General features: G+C 48.2%; 1 protein-coding gene across 1 annotated transcript; it reads right to left on the reverse strand.

The window, feature by feature from the left end:
* Positions 1 to 431: 431 nt before the first annotated feature.
* Positions 432 to 20,094, reverse strand: LOC132836092 (sorting nexin-32-like). The gene is made up of 13 exons (XM_060855351.1): positions 19,843 to 20,094; positions 14,806 to 14,910; positions 14,427 to 14,537; positions 13,153 to 13,274; positions 11,865 to 11,988; positions 10,796 to 10,900; positions 10,077 to 10,182; positions 8,435 to 8,510; positions 7,161 to 7,200; positions 6,982 to 7,068; positions 4,886 to 5,045; positions 2,384 to 2,469; positions 432 to 1,730 (listed from the first exon to the last, which is right to left on the reverse strand). The coding sequence occupies exons 1-13, from the start codon at positions 19,882 to 19,884 to the stop codon at positions 1,677 to 1,679; spliced, it is 1,218 nt and encodes a 405-aa protein (XP_060711334.1). The 5' UTR covers positions 19,885 to 20,094; the 3' UTR covers positions 432 to 1,676.
* Positions 20,095 to 20,554: the final 460 nt, after the last annotated feature.

A 20,554-nucleotide genomic window follows, 5' to 3' on the forward strand; every position in this document is an offset into this window, starting at 1 on the left:
TTTAGTCCCATTTGCCAGCAGTTGGCCCATATCCCTTTTTAGGACAGCAGTGGTTAGCACTGCTACCTCAGCACCAGAGACCCAGGTTCAATTCCTGCCTCAGGCAATTGGAGTTTGCACATTCTCCCCATGTGTTTCCTCCCACAATCCAAAAGTGTGCAGGTTAGATGAATTGGCTATGCTAAATTGCCCATAGTGTTAGGTGAAGAGGTAAACAAGGGAATGGGTTGCACTTTGCTGGGTCAGTGTGGGTGTGTTGGGCCAAAGGGCCTGTTTCTACACTAATCTAATCCTTTCTTATAGTTATGCAGATGCTGTTTCAATGTTATTGAACCAGCCTCCACTTCTGACAGCTCATTCCATGCATATACCACCTTCAAGTGTTTGAGTGGGAGATTCTTTAAGCAGCACATAAGAGGTCTGACAACCGATTTCTTGCTCAGTTTTATTTACAAAAGAAATGAAGACTGGAACTTAGAGGGAAGTTGCTAAAAGATTTGCTTAATTTAAGCCTTCAAACACAATTACATTCTCTTCCCCCCAACAACTATAATATCAATTAATCCTGTCTTGTACCTTGCTTTGAGCCAGACATTCCTCACTCCCCATACACAAGACAGTTTGAATGAGTCATTACTGTTTAACATGAATGAACTTGATGCCTTCATAGTTTGGTGTACTTACAGATCCAAATCAATTCAGTTTTTTAAAAATTGAAAATGACTGGACATGAACCAAAGGTTGGTGACTTAAAACTGGACAAACAATTCAGGAAGTGGGAGAGAAGCTATGCTGAACCCTATTTGTGCAGCTGAATACCAAAAACAAGTATTGAGAACAATACTTTTTAAAGCAATCTTTGTCCAGCTGGTAGACACAACTTTAGCTCAGTGCTCACTGAACTCTTCCCTGTTCAGCTCCACAGAGGTTTTACACATAATGGATATCAATGTCACAAAAAAGGAACATGTTCCATCAAACACTCCCAGGACAGAGACAGCATAGGGTTAGATAGAGTAAAGCTCCCTCTACACTGTTGCAAGTCAACAAGTACCCTCTCCAGTGATTTAACAACATTTTCAGAGAGTTGATGTGGTTGCAATAGGGTTAGACAGCCTGCTCACATGACAACAGCAAGCAAAGTATTGTGAATGGTCACAGGCTCACTGGCCATGGTGGGCAAGAAATCAAAACAAAGAACACAGAAGAAGGGGAGAGCACGTGTGTGGGGAGGAGCAATGCAGATCCTCAAGATGCATTAGTGGTTCCTGCACAAAAAACACCATGGGGAAGAAAAAAAAACAAACTCAGCTGGTTGGGGCTTGGCAAATCTACAAGGGCCTCAGGTAGGTCCTTCACAGGCCAGCCTGCAAAATGAACCCCTCAGCCAAAATACACAGTCAGGGTGGGAGGGACTGACACTGCAGGAACACCAGACTCTACAACAGGTTTGGAGAGAGGGAGACGACTCAAGGTGGGGGGGGGGGGGGGGTGGGTCAGGCCGCGTAGACAGCAGTATCCCATGGTTTGTTTTCTCATCTGTCCAAAGGAACACTATTATAAACATGATGAACAGTAAATTTTGTTTTTTAAAAAAAAAGCTAGGGAGATGGAAAGGGTTGGCCCCTAACACATGATCACCTCCAGACACCGTGTCGTGAAGCTGAAAGAAAATCCTACTGTTCCCCTCGCAATGAACTCAAGCAGTTCCTCAGTAGTAATAGGTTGGCCTGGAAATAAACAAAAGTATGAAAATTACTTCAAAATAAAAAGTTGCAACAAATAAAGTTCCCCCAACAGCTCGAATTTATTCAGTACCTTCACAGTAAAACATCTTCAAAGAAAAAAAAAGACACTCCACAGGAGCTACTGGAAGAACGTGCGTGAGACACAGGTTGGGCAGCTGAATGAAGGGCTCTGGCCCGAAACGTCGCATTTCCTGTTCCTTGGATGCTGCCTGACCTGCTGTGCTTTAACCAGCAACACATTTTCAGCTCTGATCTCCAGCATCTGCAGACCTCACTTTTTACCCAGCTGAATGAACAGGCTACTAATGGTGCAGCAACAATCCAAGGGTTGGTGGAAGGGCTAAGAGGAAATTAAACATCCAGCAACCACATAAGGCCAACAAGTCTGAGAGATAGGTGCTAGCTCTCTGAATGGAGCAGAATAAACTTCATACCACATTCCACAGATTATTCATGTTGAGGCCAGTTTAATTCTGTTCTGGAATGTTTTAGAGTCAGATTCCAGCCTTTTAGGGAAAGGTGTTGCATTTCATTGCCTTATGCAGTGAGACAAACTCAATAGTTTGAACAGAGATGGGAAGGGCTCCAGTCTCAGGTCACCTCAAATCATGTACCAACATCCAATCCTCACCTACCTTTGCATGTTTCAGCTCCAGCTCTGTCATCTCAATCATGTTCTTCCGAAAGGCAGAGACCCTGCGAATTTTAAAGTCGGAAAGTTCTATGGGCAGTAGGGGAAAAAAAACAATTGCAGGGGGAGGGAAGAAAAACAAAAACAACAGCCTGGTGAACAAAGCTACCCAGGACATGCACACATTCTTGTAAATACTTTAACTGCATCAGCCTCTGACATAACAGGGAGGACTTGTCCTGAGCTCAGGACATGTAAGAAACAAAGCAACCTCCCACACACAGACAGACTGACTGTTCAGTGACAAGGAGAGAGAGATAGATCTCCTTCACAGTGTGGAAACAGGCCCTTCGGTCCAACAGGTCCACGCCAACACTCCGACCCATTCCCCTAACTAATACACCTAACCTACACATCCCTGAACACTACAGGCAATTTAGCACACAGTCAATTCACCTGACCTGCACATCAATGGAGTATGGGAGGAAACCGGAGCACCAGGAGGAAACCCACACAGACACGGGGGGAGAACGTGCAAACTCCACAGAGTCAGGCAGACAGACAGTCACCAGAGGATGGAATTGAACCCAGGTCCCTGGCGCCAAGAGACAGCAGTGCTAACCACTGAGCCACCCGTACCATCTCCTGACAGCCTGACTGCCCCTCAGCACTGACCCTCATGATGGCCCAGGTTTTAAATTTGACTCTTGATTTTAGGGTGGAGGGGGTCAAGCAGCACCAAGGTGTGATGGGACAATATTGTCAGTCAGCCTGGCAAGAGATGCATGGGCCAGACATCACTTGGCCACCATGGAGGCAGTGAAAAAATCAACATACAGGGAAGTACTGGAGAAACTCAACACAGACCAACAGAACTCCATGGCCAGTGCCTCCTACCAGCCCAGAGTAGTATTAAGGTTTCAGAGAACACCTCTGGGACACCCGGACCAACCAACCCAACCACCCTGTGGCTCAGCACTTCAACTCCCCCTCCCACTCCACCAAGGACATGCAGGTCCTTGGACTCCATCGCCAGACCACAGCAACAGAGTGGCTGGAGGAAGAGCGCCTCATCGTCTGCCTAGGAACCCTCCAACCACAAGGGATGAACTCCGATTTCCTCATTTCCCCCCCCCCCCCCCCCCACACCTCATCTCAGTCCCAACCCTCTAACTCAGCACCGCCTTTCTAACCTGCAATCTTCCTCACCTCTCCGTCCCCACCCCGGCCTATCACCCTCACCTTAAACTCCTTCCACCCATCACGTTTCCAACACCCCTCCCTTCTACCTTTTATCTTAGCCTGCTGGACACACTTTCCTCATTCCTGAAGAAGGGCTCATGCCCGAAACGTCGATTCTCCTGCTCCTTGGATGCTGCCTGACCTGCTGCGCTTTTCCAGCAACACATTTTCAGCTCTGATCTCCAGCATCTGCAGTCCTCACTTTCTCCTAGGAGTAGTATTAATGTCTGGGCTGTTAATCCAAAGACCTAGGTCATGTGCTGGGAACAGGCTCCAATCCTACCACAGTAGATGGTGGGATTCAGATTCAGTATTAAAAAGGAGTTAGGGTGAGGCTGTCTTTGACTGGTCCAGCCTATAGGTGGGTTGCAGACCCACAGCCATGTGGGTGACTGACTGCCTGCCCGCACCCCGGGCTGGCCAGCAATGCCCTCATACCGTCAATTAAACTGGTCTCAACGTCAGGTCAGTTTCTCACAGCTGCTGCCAGACCCAGCTTCCCCCAGCACTCAGTTTTTGCTTCACGTTTCCAGCGTCTGCAGGATTGTGCCTTTCAGAATCAGACGTACAGCATAGAAAGGGAGACCCTTGGGTCCAACCCTGTCCATGCCGACCAGATATCCCAACCTAATCTAGTCCCATTTGCCAGCACCCGGCCCGTATCCCTCCAAACCCTTCCTATTCATATACCCATCCAGATGCTTTTTAAAATGTTGTAATTGTACCAGCCTCCACCACATCCTCTGACAGCTCATTCCATACACACACCATCCTCTGTGTGAAAGTTGCCCCTTGGGTCCCTCAAATCTTTCCCCGCTCACCCTAAACTTATCTCCTCTAGTTCTGGACTCCCCCCACCCCAGGGAAAAGACTGTCTACATACCCTATCCATGCTCCTCCTGATTTTATAAGCCTCTGTGGTCACCCGTCAGCCTCCGACACTCCAGGGAAAACAGCCCCAGCCTGTTCAGCCTCTCCCTGTAGCTCAAACCCTCCAACCCTGGCAACATCCTTGTAAATCTTTTCTGAACCCTTTCAAAAGTTTCACAACATCTTTCCGATAGGAAGGAGACCAGAATTGCACGCAATATTCCAACAGTGGCTTGACCAATGGCCACAACATGATCTCCCAACTCCTGTAATCAATAATTGACCAATACGAAAGAGCACTGATGAAAGTCCTGTTTGAGGAATGGGTTAGGCCGCAGACAATGAACGAAGCGGGGTGGGGTGGGGTGGAGAGAAGGAACGTTGAGCCCTTTACCTTGCTTGGCTGATTCAGAGAGCTTTTCAAATTTCTGGCAGCAGCGTTGTTGATTAGTCTCAGCGTGTTTCACATCCTTGTTCTTCATGCGGGCCCGGTCCAGGGCTTTGTTGGCATTTTCGTAATCAGACAGAGAGCGAGCTCTCCGGTACAGTAGGTCCTGGGCAAGAAATTCACAGAAACCTCATCATCCCCCCTCCAAAAAAAAAACCGTGACTCAAATGGAATAAAATGGGATCCTAAATGCTTGGAGATTTTTGGTGGCAGTGGTGAGGATTGTTTGTCAGCGTTCCAGAGCACAAAGCAAGGTTTCAAAATAAAAAAAACAACTTACTAAAAAAAACCCACACACACACAATTCTCAAGTCTCCAGGCCTTAGGCAAGTGGAGACACTGCCCCAGAGGTGGGGTGATGGGAATCAGTGATGCTCAGCAGGCCAGGATTGGAGGGAGAGGCAGAGTTGCTGGGTTGTTGGGGGTGACAGTGTTCAAGAGGGGTGTTACATGCAGGGCGCTAGAGGGCGTGACAGAGGTAGGGAGGAATATGGGCTGCCAAGGGGCTGACAAGAGGTAGGGAGGGATGTACCTGCTGCCCCTTGTCCTTCTGGATGGAAGTGGCTGTGGGTTTGGAAGGTGCTGCCTGAGGGTCTTTGGTGAGTTTCTGCAGTGTATCTTGTAGCTGGTACACACTGCTGCTACTGAGCGTCGGTGGGGGGGGGGGAAGAAAGAGGGAGGGGGGTGTTGTGGGTGTGGGGCCAATCCAGCGGGGGGCTGCTTTGTCCCTGGATGGTGGTGTCGAGCTTCTTGAGTGTTGTTGGAGCTGCCCCCATCCAGGGGCAAGTGGGGAATGTTCCCTCACCCTCCTGCCTTGTGGATGGTGGGACAGGCTTTGGGGGGATTCACTCACTGCAGGATTCCCAGCCTCTGGCCTGTCCTTATAGCCACAATATTCATACGGGAAGTCTAATTCGATATGAAAGTGTGTTGCTGGTTAAAGCGCAGCGGGTCAGGCAGCATCCAAGGAACAGGAAATTCGATGTTTCGGGCATAAGCCCTTCATTAGGAATTTCCTGTTCCTTGGATGCTGCCTGACCTGCTGTGCTTTAAGCAGCAACACATTTTCAGCTCTGATCTCCAGCATCTGCAGACCTCACCTTTTTACATATTGGTACAGACAGGCAACAGAAGAAACTGGACAAAGAGAAGAAAAAAAGTACGCCATTTTAAAAATCAGGAGTGCAGAAGCTGAGGGCCTGGGTGCATGGACATACAAGTCTGTTAAAGTTGGCAGGGCAAACACAGTCAGCCAGCAGTTAAAGCAATCTATATCCTGGGTTTTATTGTTAAGGGCATAGACTAAACACCAAGGAGTCAAAAGTAACCTGGTAACAGACACTGGTTAGACATGAGTTGGAGTACTGTGTACAGTTTGGATGCAACATTACCGGAAAGAGACCGTGTGCAAGAGGTGTTCCACGAGGGGGGGGGGGGGGGGGGCGGGGGAAGGAGGAGAGAGACACAGAGACACAGGCTGGGTCTGTATATATAAACTACATCCTGGGTTAAAAAAGAAAAAAAAAGAGAATGGCATCAAGTTGTGATATACAGAGAGCTAGAACACATGGGATGGGCTGAATGGCCTTTTTTTTCCTGCACTGTAGCAATTTGGTGCCGCTGTGTTGGTTTTAGCAGGTGGACTAGGCAGGAGGGAGAAGGGGTGACTGGTAACAAGTAGGAGGGAGATTTGGTAGATGAAGGTAGGTTAGAGAAATGCCCCAAGTCAGGGTCAGCCCCTCTGGGAGGGAGGGGGAGAGCACCCCCCCCCCCCCAAGCACTGGCTACAATTCTCAATTACGTGGGAGAACTTAAAGTTTAAAAAAAAAACCTGAAGTAAATGCTCTTTTAACATGAAATTTTAAAACCACATACAGAGGAACCTCAATTATCCAGCATTCAATTAACTGAACTGCGGATCATTCAGACAAGATCGCAAGGTCCCAACCCGTGGCTAACTGTTACGTGGCGTTTAATTAACCAAACAAAAAAATCCTCCCTACCCCTGTCCTTTGGAGAAATCGGGTTTCCTCTGTACTTGCCTTTGCTGCTTGTGAATCCCTCATATAATATCTTAACAAGTCAGAAAGTTTCAAGTCTTCATCAGATGCCACACGTCCTTCCAGTTTCTACACAGAAAAGTAAAGGAATTAACTGGCTGAGTATTCGGAGAGATACAAGTTACCACTGGCCAAACAAAACAGCAAAGAGTCCTTCTTACCCGAAGTTTCTCAAAAAGCTCTGCAAGTTTCAGAAAGTTGCTGCAACGAGAGAGAGAACAGACAAGCAGAAAGTGAATGGGTTAGGCAATTTTGTGGTTTATTTTAGGGGAGACAGACAGCAGGTCCAGCTCCAGAGACAGAGCACTGAGCCAGTCACCTGTCTGTCCTCAGAGGGGTGTGAACGTGCAGCTAAAGCTGCAAACAACCCTAGCACTCCCCACGGAGCACAGCTGGACTCTCTCCTGAGGCCTTTGGGGCGGTAGGGGGGAGAGAGTGAGCATCTCTCGGTTCACCACAGTATTGAGAAAGACTTCTGACTTTAACAAAACTGGACAGATTCCAACTCAACAGAAGGTTAGATACAGAGTGAAACTGCTCCCTCTAGCGTAGAGGGAATGGAGAGACACCAACCCACCACCATCCCCCCCCAAACTTCTCGTCACCAAATGTGGCAGTCAGATCTTGTAAAGACAGGTACAACTTTGCCGTCAGGTGGATGTAAACACATTCCTCCTCCTCTCTCTTCCCCCCCCCCCCCCCCCAGCACCTGGAAGAGGGCTCTAATTCACTCTGGGTGGCAGACAGGCAAGCAGGGGAGGCAATGGCCTGTCACGATTATCACTGGCCTGTCAATCCAGAGAGCCAGGTCATGTCCTGGGGACCCACATTCGAATCCCACCACAGCAGGTGGTGGCATTTGGATTCAGTGAATAAAATCTGGAATCATGAGGCGAGTGATGACCATGTTCGAGTGTTGGAAAAAAAAAACCCCTTCCGCGAAGGAAACTGCCATCTTTACCTGGTCTGGGCCTGTGAGTCCAGGCCCACAGCCCTCTGGGATGAGCAATAAATGGATGTTGGCTTGCTCCTTGAGCTGGAAGGTTTGGTTTCAGACGTTTAGTCACCCTACTAGGTAACAGTGAACTTCCAGGTGAAGCACTAGGGGGAGAAAATGGCTTGCTTTCTGTTGGTGTTACCAAGGAAACCCAAACACAGAGCAGCCCATCCCACCAGTGCTTCATCCGGAGGCTCACTGATATTACCCTAGTAGGGTGACGAAACGTCTGAAACCGAACCTTCCAGCTCAGCGAGCTAACCGACATCCAGAACCTCAACCTGAGCTACAAACCTTCTCAAAAAACTCACAATGAGCAATAAATGCTGGCCTGGCCAGTGAGACTCACCCCACAAATAAACAAAATACAGGTCACAGCTGCTCTCCCCACTTAGTGCACCAATTCAGAACAAACTTAAAAAAAAAAGGATGTCCTACTTGCTCAGTGGGTTGGTGTCCAATGTTCCCAAACCAGATAAAGCAGAAGAGATTGGAATGTAATCTTCAGCGACATCTGTGGAGAGATGAGAGGGAGCAGGCAAGCCAGGGTGAGACACAAACAGGTCCTGAGCTCCCATTGCACAGTTCAGCAGAGGTTGGAAAGATCACTGTGAGTGAGCCACAGAACACACACAGTCTTCCCCCAGTCTGCCACTCATTGTTCACAGATAACCTTCAGAGCAACAGAGTCTCAGTTCTACGTGAGTGCACAGCACCCTACCAGTGCTACCACAAGACAGGGATTCAACACCATTCAGGGACAAAGCAGCCCCAGCTTGATTGGCACCACACCCTCTCCCACCTCTCACCGACGCTCAGTAGCAGCAGTGTGTACCAGCTACAGGATACACTGCAGCAACTCACCAAAGATCCTCAGGCAGCACCTTCCAAACCCACGGCCACTTCCATCCAGAAGGACAAGGGGCAGCAGGTACACGGGAACACCACCCCCTGCAAGTTCCCCTCCGAGCCCCTCACCATCCCGACTTGGAAATATCTCGCCGTTCCCTCAGTGTGGCTGGGTCAGAATCCTGGGATTCCTTCCCTAAGGGAGGCCTCGGGTCTAGAACGCACACCCCTACCCTCACCACCTCCTACCCCTAACCACCCTGTTGCAGGTTCAAGAAGGCAGCTCACCCCCACTTTCTCAACAGGGGGTTACTAAGGTAATTAGCCCAGCCAGAAGCCCCTTTCACCACCCCATCCCCAAATTATTCAAACCCAAAAATTTACCACAAACCAGCCAACAGCTACAAAAAAAATAAATAAATTATAAAGCCCTGCTTTTAACTGAGACAGTGAAATAACATCAAGCTGTTTTTGTATGTCAGGTTATTCAAGAGTTTCCCTGCAGCGTCAGAGGCTGAGGGGTGACCTTAGAGGTTTACAAAATTATGAGGGACATGAATAGGATAAATAGGCAAAGTCTTTTCCCTGGGGGAGTCCAGAACTAGAGGGGCATAGGTTTAGGGTGAGAGGGGAAAAGATAGAAGAGAGATCTGAAGGAGCAACTTTTTCCACACAGAGGGTGGTACGTGTATGGAATGAGCTGCCAGAGGAAGTGGTGGAGGCTGGTACAATGGAATAGAGGTGTTGGTGACGATTGGAAGGATTTGATGGAGGGACAAAAACAAGAAATTATCCCTTTGGGGATGGGTGAGAGTGCGGAAAAACCATATTGATATTAGTATCAAGTTTTTTTTTTGGGGGGGGGGGGGGGGGGGGGGGTGACAGGGGTGTTGCCTGATTAATCAGAACAGAAAAGGGAGTGAAACTCTACAATGCACACCCCTACCCTCACCATCTCCATCCCCTAGCCACCCCTGTTTCAGAAGGGGTAGTGGGACAGGCTCAGAGGATCTGACAAATGGCCTCCTGTATAAATGGAGAGAGCGAGAGAAATCACTCTTTCCAATAGCGAGTCTGGAGTGAGGAGAGGTCAGGACCCACAGATGATAAAACAGCTGAGGGAGGGCTGTTAGTGTATACGCGCAGCTTGGCGTTGTAATACCAGAAAGTATTCAGGACAGAGATCCTGGGAGTGAGTGAACGAATGAGTGAGTGACTCCAAACAACCCACTTTTGTGTGACCGGGTCTTTCTATCTGCCTTCAGCGTCGCATCCTTGACCCGATTGTGATACTCAATGAGGAAGGTCCTCTCGTGCTCAAAGAACTCGTCCACTTCCTGCAGGAGAAGAGGATAAACGTTAGCACAGTCTGAAAGAGCACTAGGGAAAAAACTAGATCATCCCCCCCAGGTACCCGAATGGAGACAGGGGAGACCCTAGGGGGCAGGGACTAAATCGCCAGGATAATGGGCCATGTGTCCTGGGAGCATTAGATGGGATAAAACAGTGTAGAGTGACCTTTACTCTATTACAGCCGTCCTATCCTGGGAATGTTTGATAGGGGAGGTAAAAGAGAGAAGGGAAAAAGACAGACAGTAGAGGGAGCTTTACTCTATCTAACCCTGTGCTGCCCCTGTGTTAGATGGGTGGGTGGAGTGGAGGAGAGTGTAGAGGGAGCTTTACTCTGTACCTAACCCTGTGCTGGGAGTGTTTGATGGGGGTGGGAAAATAAAAAGAAGTGTAGAAAGAAATTTTAGATATTTTTGTTTTCATTTTCAGCATCAGCAGTTATTTCCAGTTTTTTTTTGTTCAAGGGAATTTACTTTCAGAGAGTAGAGGGAGAGAGTTATTGTGTGCAACATTTACAGATACTCTCTACAAGAAGTGATATATTAAATGGAGCTAGTTTCTCCAACATAAAAAGGAAAGATTGTGACAAGGTCAGTGTACCTTCATGCCAGAGATCCCAGTTATTATTGCTTCATCAGCCGACTTTACAATGTTCTTGAGAAAACCACCCAGGATCTCCTTCCTATTCTTACCACGGACACTCAGCTGTGGTTTAACAAAGATTAAACAAAAAAAAAGATCAGAGTTCAGCTTTTCCAGCTCATTTCCCCATCTCAGGGCACCCCGAAGTTTCACATCCAACAGAGGACTCTTTGGACAGCATTCCTGGTTGTAAACTAGCAAAGCAGACACATTCACACACCGATGGGAGTGACCCAGATCATCTGTTTTTATTTGGAGGATGGCAGTTCCCTTCCCTTAAGGACATTAGCGAACTAGATGGGCTTTCCCCCAACCCCCACCCAAAACAATGAGACGCTTAATTCCAGACTTAGGGAAAAAAAAAATAGGTTCATCCAAACTCCATCTTCCATAGCAGGATTCAAACTTGGGTGTTATCACAGGATCTGGAACAGTCCATCGATAATACCATGGGACCATTCCCAGTGGGTGTGATGTTGGATGAAGAATTCCTACCCCAAGCTCAGCAGTACTTACTCATTGCTGACCCTACCTCACCCTGAGCAGAGCTGTGCTACTTCAGTGCTGATCCTCATGACCTTGGAGGACAAAACAGAGCATGTCCTAGAATCAGAATCCTAGTGTGGGAGCAGGCCATTTGGCCCAGAGTCCACAACGACCGCCCCCCTCTCTACACTGCAATTTAGCACTGGCTCATTCACCTAACCTGTACATCTTTCCATTGTGGGAGGAAGCCCACACAGACACAGGGGAGAAGGTGCAGAGTTTGCACACTCACCAAGAGGGTGGAATTGAACCTGGGTCCCTGGCACTGAGAGGCAGCAGTGTTAACCACTGAGGCATCGTGCCAACCAGGAGGATGCTGATTGGAGGGGTTATGGGTAAAAAAAAAAGACAACAATCCTGGGGAGTGGGAGGGATCAGTTCTGTAAACCTGGGTTCTATGACAGCAGCAACAATGGAGGAATTAATGAGGGAGATGTTGACCCCCCTGCCACTCCCCCAGCCCGGAAGCAGTTAGACCTACCTCCTGATCATATTCCAGAAACACGTAGAAGTTGTGGTCCCCCCTGAGCTGCGGGTGAGCAGCAAGACGTTGCAGGAAGACCTCGTGCATGGCTACTGTCTTTTTAAAGATGGCCAGGTACTCCCTGTGAGGAGACAGGCAGAGAGAAAAAGACAATAATTAGACAGAGTGCACAACAGAGTGAGGAAATAAAGGGTTTCAGGTGGGAAAGATAAAAGTCTTCAGCCAGAGAGCAGGGTGGAGGCTGAACTCACACACACACACGAAAGAGAACGGTCAGTAAAAGGTGGCAAAAAACGCAAACTCATCAGGGCCATTGGGATGGAACGAGAGTGAGGGGAGGTTTGGGGAGATGATCAAGCAGATCGAAGGTGGCAGCTCATGGGGAGTAAGAACGGCAGCTGATGGGCTGAAGGGCCTCCTGCAAGAGGAGATAGAATCGCTCCAGCACAGGAAGAGGCCATTCAGCTGACAGAATCTGTACTGACCCTCCAGTGAGCATCCTACCCAGATCCAGCCTGTCACCTTATCTGCCAAAGGCCATGTTATCATGACAAATGGCCCTAGCCTGTGTATTCCTAGACCCTCGGGAATTCCCTAGAGGAGCATATTCTCATTTGGATATGGGTAGGCCACTTTTGGAATATTGCGTGCAATTCTGGTCTCCTTCCTATCGGAAAGATGTTGTGAAACTTGAATGGGTTCAGAAAAGATTTACAAGGATGTTGCCAGGGTTGGAGGGTTTGAGCTACAGGGAGAGGCTGAACAGGCTGGGGCTGTTATCCCTGGAGTGTCAGAGGCTGAGGGGTGACCTTAGAGGTTTATAAAATCATGAGGGGGCATGGATAGGATAAATAGGTAAGGTCTTTACCCTGGGGTGGGGGAGCCCAGAACTAGAGGGGCATAGGCTTAGGGTGAGAGGGGAAAGATTTAAAGAGGGACTCAAGGGGCGACTTTTTTCACCCAGAGGGTGGTACGTGTATGGAATGAGCTGCCAGAGGAAGTGATGGAGGCTGGTACAATGACAGCATTTAAAAGGCATTTGGATGGGTATCTGAATAGGAAGGGTTGAGGGATATGGGCCGGGTGTTGGCAGGTGGGACTAGATTGGGTTGGGATATCTGGATCAGCATGGATGGGTTGGACCGAAGGGTCTGTTTCCATGCTGTACATCTCTATGACTCTAATAGAGTAGCACAAGAGGCTGCAGACAGGTAGGGGCCAGGGTGCGAGTGAGAGTCTATGAGAGGGTCAGCCCCAGAGAGTCACCCCCACCCCGATCACTTACGATTCCAGCTCTTGCTTCATCTTAGCAAACTCCTCCCGTGTCATGGACCCATCCCCCTCCCCAAGTTTCTGCAGTTTCTCCCGCGACGCGTCAAAGTTTGGTTTCGGAGGGGCAGGAGGAATCTGGGGGGGAAAAAAAAAACATTGTTCAGGTGACAGCAAAGGAGACGCTGGCTTTCAGTGTATGGTGACTACAGTAAGGTGGCAGAATGCTCAGTCCACTGTACACAACACTGTACGCAATCCCAACCTCCTTCCAACAATGTGCCAATCACCCGGACAGACACTGCTCACAAAAGGCATTAGCCCCAGAGACAACCCCTCCACCCACAGACTGCGCCACCTCACTACCACAGGGTATGGGCAGCACTGGCTGGGTCAGCATTTATTGCCTTTTCCCAACAGCCCAGAGGGCATTAAAGAGTCATCCACATTGCTGTGGGTCTGGAGACATGTACAGGTCACACCAGGTAAAGATGGCAGATACCCTTCTTGGAAGGACATTAGTGACCCAAATGGTTTCCACAACATGTGACGATGGGCTCGTGGTCACTTAACTCCGAGGCAAGATTTACTTTCTGCTGTCACAGCATTCAAGCTCCAGATTTCTGGATTAACATCTACTGAAAATACCATCAGGCCAACACCTCACCCTACAGTGGGAGCTTTCCTCTGTATCCAACGCCACACTGTCCCTGTCCTAGCAGGGAGGGAGTGTAGAGGGCATTTTACTCTATCCAAATCTGTGCTGTCCCTGTCCTCGGAATGTTTGATGGTGTGTGTGTGTGTGTGTGTGTAAAACAGTGTAGAGGGAGCTTTAACCTGTATCTAATCCTGTGCTGTCCCTGTCCTGGCAGTGGGACAGTGTAGATTAGATTAGATTCCCTAGTGTGGAAACAGGCCCTTTGACCCAACAAGTCCACACCGACCCTCTGAAGAGTAACCCACCCAGACCCATTTCCCTCTGACTAATGCACCTCACACTATGGGACCATTTAGCATGGCCAATTCACCTGACCTGCACATCTTTGGACTGTGGGAGGAAACCCACGCAGACACAGGGAGAACATGCAAACTCCACAAAGACACCCAAGGCTGCAATCAAACCTGGGACCCTGATGCTGAGAGACAGCAGGGCTAACCACTGAGCCGCCATGCCGTGTAAAGGGAGCTTTACTCAGTATCCAACACTGCTATCCCCTCACTGGGAACAGCACATACAGAGAACCAACACCACTTGAGCCTGGTGCGAGCTCCTGGCTGTCGCTCACTTACTATAATCCCAGCGTAATCTTCGTTTTCCAGATATGCGTCATGAAGCCATATGAACTCTTCATGTTGCCGTACCACGGAGAACTCCGGCTGCTTGAAGTGAGCAAGATTTGTCTGAGATGGAGAGAGGGAGGAGAGAAGTGAGTGCTGCCAAATGTGACACAAAGCAAGATTCCACATGCAGCAACATGGGAATGACCCTGAACATGTTGGTGGAGAAATAACGTTGGCTCCAGAGAGAACCCTCCCCCACCCAGTGGGAGGCTCCAGTAATGGAGCCGGAAGGTGTCAATCTGTATCAAACTTTCCCCAAGGCCAGAGGGCTCGGCCCCCAGACAGTGGGGACCTAGGCCACTGACCTAGTCTTCCCCTTCGTACCTACCTTGGTGTGGACTGTAAACTTCACTTTGTCTCGCTCACTGACTGCATCAGAGATCTCCACCTGCAGTGAGGAGTCTGTCTGTAGATCCACCGACATGGTCCTTGACTGTACAGAACAAAAACACACAGAGACCAACATGGTCATTCGAAAGAGATGACAGCAGACCTAAACAATCCTGGTCTTTCAGTGTATCATTTCAATTGCATCACACTGTAAACTTTTGCTATAGATTGCATCTTATACTCCACAACCACCTGATAAAGGAGCAGCAGTTTGAAAGCTAGTGTTTCCAAATAAATCTGTTGGACTATAACAGATATAGCGTTAGTGGGCGGCACGGTGGCACGGTGGTTAGCACTGCTGCCTCACAGCACCAGAGACCCGGGTTCAATTCCCGACTCGGGCGATTGACTGTGTGGAGTTTGCACGTTCTCCCTGTGTCTGCGTGGGTTTCCTCCGGGTGCTCCGGTTTCCTCCCACAGTCCAAAAGATGTGCGGGTCAGGTGAATTGGCCATGCTAAATTGCCCGTAGTGTTAGGTAAGGGGTAAATTTAGGGGTATGGGTGGGTTGTGCTGCGGCGGGTCGGTGTGGACTTGTTGGGCCAAAGGGCCTGTTTCCACACTAAGTAATCTAATCTAATAACCTGGTATAGTGTAGTGTAATTCTTAAACTTTGTACACCCCAGTCCAACACCAGCTCCGCCACACCATGCCAACTACACACACACACACACACACACACACACACACACAGGCCTGTGTGTGGGTCATCATTAACTGAGCATGTTTCACAGTGAACCCAACACCGCAGAAACAACAGAAAAACACATCTGGATGGGGATATGACTAGTTGGGATATCTGGTCAGCACAGAGGAGTTGGAACGAAGGGTCTGTTTCTGTGCTGTACATCTCAGACTCTAAAACCAGTTATATCCTGAACTTCACAGGGTTTGGAAAGGAATCATGTATCTAACCCCATTCTATCCCTGCCCTGGGAGGGTTTGATTGGTGGGGGTACAGTGTAGAGGGAGCTTTACTCTGGATCAAACCCACCCTACATGAATAGCCAAGGTATGGAGGAATTATGGGGGATAGCAGGAGACAGCTGTGACTAGTTTAGTTTGGGGTTGAATGGTCAGCATGGACTGGTTGGGCCGAAGGGTCTGTTTAATGTGCTGTGTGACTGTACACCTGGTGACTGCCACCCAGGGGTCAAACAGGGATACTGTTGGGAAGGCATTGAGGGGACATTCCTTCTGTCTGATCAACTCTCAGGTGCAGACATTCAGGCACATAGTCCACCCCAGCTCACACATTTTGCCACACCTACCCCCTCCCCCCAGGAGTAAAAAAAGGACAGTGATGTGGATCACCAGAGAAACTCTAGAGTGTACAAACCAAAAAACAAGAACATTCTGTCTCAGTGTCCTTTATCCTCACTGAACACACAACCTCATCAATACTCTCTTTTGAAGCTTCAAACACACAGACCAACAGGCTCAGGAATAGCTTCGTCCCTGCTGCTATACCCCCAGACCTCTAACTCCAAATCTAATGTTGATTTCCCTGGCCCACCTTGTAACCCTGTAGGTTTTGCTGTGTCCAAGTGCCCCACCATCCATATGCCCTCGGATCTGCCTGTACTGCTCGATTTTCACTGTACTCAGGTACACAAGACGACAGTAAATCTCTGCTCTCTCATTCTCCAACCCACAGGGAGACTAACCACAGGCCAAACCCTAATGGCTTCCACAGACTGATGTAGTTAATCCTGCCACGGGACATGGGCAGCTGTTGAGGTGGAGGATTTGCCGCCTGTCCCTAATTGCCCCTCCATTACTTGGGAGGGCCATCAAGAGGCAACCACATTGCTGCGACTCCGTGCTCATGAAAGCCAGACTGACTAATTTGTCCTCCCAAAAAAAAAGGGCCCTGGGGACTCTGGTTAAAAACCAACGAAGGTGGTTACAATCACCATCACTGGCTTTCCATTCCAAATCTGACTGTTTAGACATTCATCATTACGTTCCACCAACTACCCGCAGCAGGATTTGAACTCTGTGTTCCTGATAAACAGAGACGGGGTGTCCATGTTGGCCTGGTGGCTATTCACTGTTGGTCCTTTGCTGGGATGGGGTGTAGATGAGTCGCAGCATCCATCTGGCACTTGGCACTCTCAGGGCAAAATGTCAAGTCTCAGATGAACCAGTCGGGAAAAAAACTAAAACAAAATGTGCCTCAGCATTGAGAAGGAAAACAAAAGATGAGCAGCTGTAGGCTCTACATACAACACCTTTGCTCTGATCAAATCTCTGCTCACCTCATTGTTCTACTCTGTCAATAGAAGTTATGATGTTTCGGTTTTTCCAATCACAGAACATTAGTAGTTTATAGAGTCATAGAGATGTACAGCACAGAAACATGAATGTCCCCTCAATGCCTTCCCAACAGTATCCCTGTTTGACCCCTGGGTGGCAGTCATTAGGTGTACAGTCACACAGCACATTAAACAGACCCTTCGGTCCAACCCGCCCATGCCAACCAGATATCCCAACCCAATCTAGTCCCACCTGCCAGCACCCGGCCCATATCCCTCCAAACCCTTCCTATTCATATACCCATCCAAGTGCCTCTTAAATGTTGCAATTGTACCAGCCTCCACCACTTCCTCTGGCAGCTCATTCCATACACGTACCTCCCTCTGTGAAAAAGTTGCCCCTTCGGTCTCTTATATCTTTCCCCTCTCACCCTAAACCTAGGCCCCTCTAGTTCTGGACTCCCCGACCCCAGGGAAAAGACTTTGTCTATTTATCCTATCCATGCCCCTCAATTTTGTAAACCTCTACAAGGTCACCCCTCAGCCTCCGACACTCCAGGGAAAACAGCTCCAACTTATTCAGCCTCTCCCTGTAGCTCAAACCCTGGCAACATCCTTAAATCTTTTCTGAACCCTTTCAAGTTTCACAACATCCTTCCAATAGGAAGGAGACCAGAATTGCATGCAATATTCCAACAGTGGCCTAACCAATGTCCTGTACAGCCGCAACATGACCTCCCAACTCCTGTACTCAATACTCTGACCAATAAAGGAAAGCATATCAAACACCTTTTCACTATCCTATCTACCTGTGACTCTACTTTCAGGGAGCTATGAACCTGTACTCCAAGGTCTCTATGTACAACAACACTCCCTAGGGTCACGAGTAAGCTGGAAAGATGGAGTTATAAGAAGGGACTCCCTGATCCCAGGGAAAATACTTTGTTCATTTATCCTATCCATGATATACTTTGGAGTCAGGATGGGTGGTGGTGGTGGTGGTGGAGAGCGTCAACTTTACTGCTCCTCGGATGCTGCGCTCTTCCAGCGCCACTAATCCAGAATCTATTACTCTACGTTTATTCTGGAAGCAAATCCAGGTCCCTGACGCTGTGAGGCAATATTGCTGCCCTTGTCCTTCTAGATGAAAGTGGTCATGGGTTTGGAAACTACTATCTGAGGAGCCTCAGCATATTGCATCTCTCTCTAATGTAGGGCAGCTACCTAGGTACAGTCTTTTAGGTGAGTATAGACCAGGAATTGGGTTACTCACGACTTATAGCTCCAGATTCTGCAAACTAACCCATACAACATCCCTCCCAGTCCCGCACATCATCTTTTTTTTAAATAAACAAGGTTGTCAATTGTTCAGTCTCTTGAACTAAGAACAACAAAAAAAGAAAGAAAAGAAATTCTAATTAACTCAACACTTAGGATCTGAAAAATGTGGGAAAGGAAAGGAGACAGAAAAGCAGCAAAAACAAAAACAGCATTTTTAAGGATGAGGTTTTAAAAAAAACATTTACAAATGCAAGAGACAAATTAAGTGTACATCCTTTCTCCCCACCCCCAAAAAAAACCAAACAAATACTTTAAATGTACCTACAACTGACACAAAACATTTAGAAAAGATGTACAAGGTGTTGCCAGGGTTGGAAGATTTGAGCAGTAGGGAGAGGCTGAATAGTCTGGGACTGTTTGCCTGAAGCACCACAGGTTGAGGGGTGACCTTGTAGCAGGTTACAAAAAATTATGACAGGCATGGAGAGTGTAAAATAAACAGTTCTTTTCCCTAGGGTGGGAGAGGCCAGAACTAGAGGGCATCGGTTCAGGGTGAGGGGGAAAAGATTTAAGAGGGGACCCAAAGGGCAACATTTTTCATACAGAGTGTGGTGAGTGTATGGAATAAGATGCCACACAGTGGCAGAGGTTGATGCAATTACAACATTTAAAAAAGGCATCTGGATGGGTACATGAATAGGAAGGAAGGGTTGAGAGAGATATGGGCCAAGTGCTGGCAAGTGGGACTAGATTCATTTAGGATATTTGGTTGGTATGGGCCAAAGGGTCTGTTTCCATGCTGTATATCTCTGTAAGCCTCTCCATGCAAGAGAAAAATACATATATGCACTATAATATATTATATATATATAAAATTTGCCTGTGTGTGTATATAAGTGCACATCCATTTTAAAAAAGGTGCACCCTGTCTAAGATGTACCTAGCACTTGTACATTTTGAAAATGAATGAGGGGGAGGGGGCAAAGAGATATAAGCCTTGAGGGATAACATCATGAGAAGCAGGGGTTAATAGGGACACATTGCAAATCCACAGGGCAATGTTTAATTTGTTAAAAAACACAACAAATCACACAGAAGCCAGACAGATGATCTACAACAGAAAACAAACAACAGATACTGTGTCAGGAGGCAGCAGATGGAACTATGACAAGGACTCAGAGAGGGTGGGGGTACACATTTTGTTTCTCTTGCTCAACAATTACCAGAGGGACACCCAAATAGCAATACTTCAGAGAATAATCCAATTTTTCCATTTGCCTTGCTAAGGAAACATTAAAAAAAAAGTTAGCACTGCCTTTCCACATCAAGCTGAGCAGCTTTCTGATTGCACAACAACACAATCAGTGCAAAGGTAAATTTAAGACACCTTTTCAGAATGAATAAGCAAGTACACAGCTTTATAGCAGCTAAGATTTACCTTGTAGTCCTCCCCCTCAAACAGGTCTGTGCTCCCCTCCATGGCTGCTCCTAGGAACTGGGAGGGCTCTATTCACCTCTGGGAGGTCCACAGTACCCAACGAGGGGCACGGCCCCTCTTGTACCAACGCACGCCTCGTTGGCAGCCCGCCGTACCCCGCTCGGATTGGCTCTTACCCCGCGACGGCCACCTCCCTCGCTTCCGATTGGTCCGGTCCCACGTCCATCAGACACATCCCACCCACTCCTTAAAGCCGACCCGCGATCAACGGAGATCAGCCGAAATCGTTTGTTTTTTTTCTTTCCTTTTATTTTCGCCCCCCCCCCGAATTTCTTTCTGATTTTTGTAAAAAAAAAGAGTAAGCGGTTTCATTTACTTTCACGTTACTTCGGTACTTGAGACGTTGGGGGGTAAGGGAGAGGTGTAAGATCATATGATGTCTGCTTTTATGTATCTCCAAAATAAACAGGTTGCTGAGGAGCAACGCACAGATAAAAGAAGAACATTTAGTTCATTTTCTCAGTTGGGGGGAACCTGGGGTTTGTTTTGCTTCTGACGGACAGAAGTTTCCAGAGTGAGCCCGCGGCTCCTTTAAGAGGGTCCGGTCACATGACCTTCGGGGAAAGGGCGGGAGATCGACTAGAACTTCGCGGAGCCGGAAGTGCAAACAACGTCATTGACCCGTATTTTTCCATCAATAACCCCACCCCCT

This window comes from Hemiscyllium ocellatum, chromosome 46 (genome assembly GCF_020745735.1).
Source record: "Hemiscyllium ocellatum isolate sHemOce1 chromosome 46, sHemOce1.pat.X.cur, whole genome shotgun sequence".
NCBI lineage: Eukaryota > Metazoa > Chordata > Chondrichthyes > Orectolobiformes > Hemiscylliidae > Hemiscyllium > Hemiscyllium ocellatum.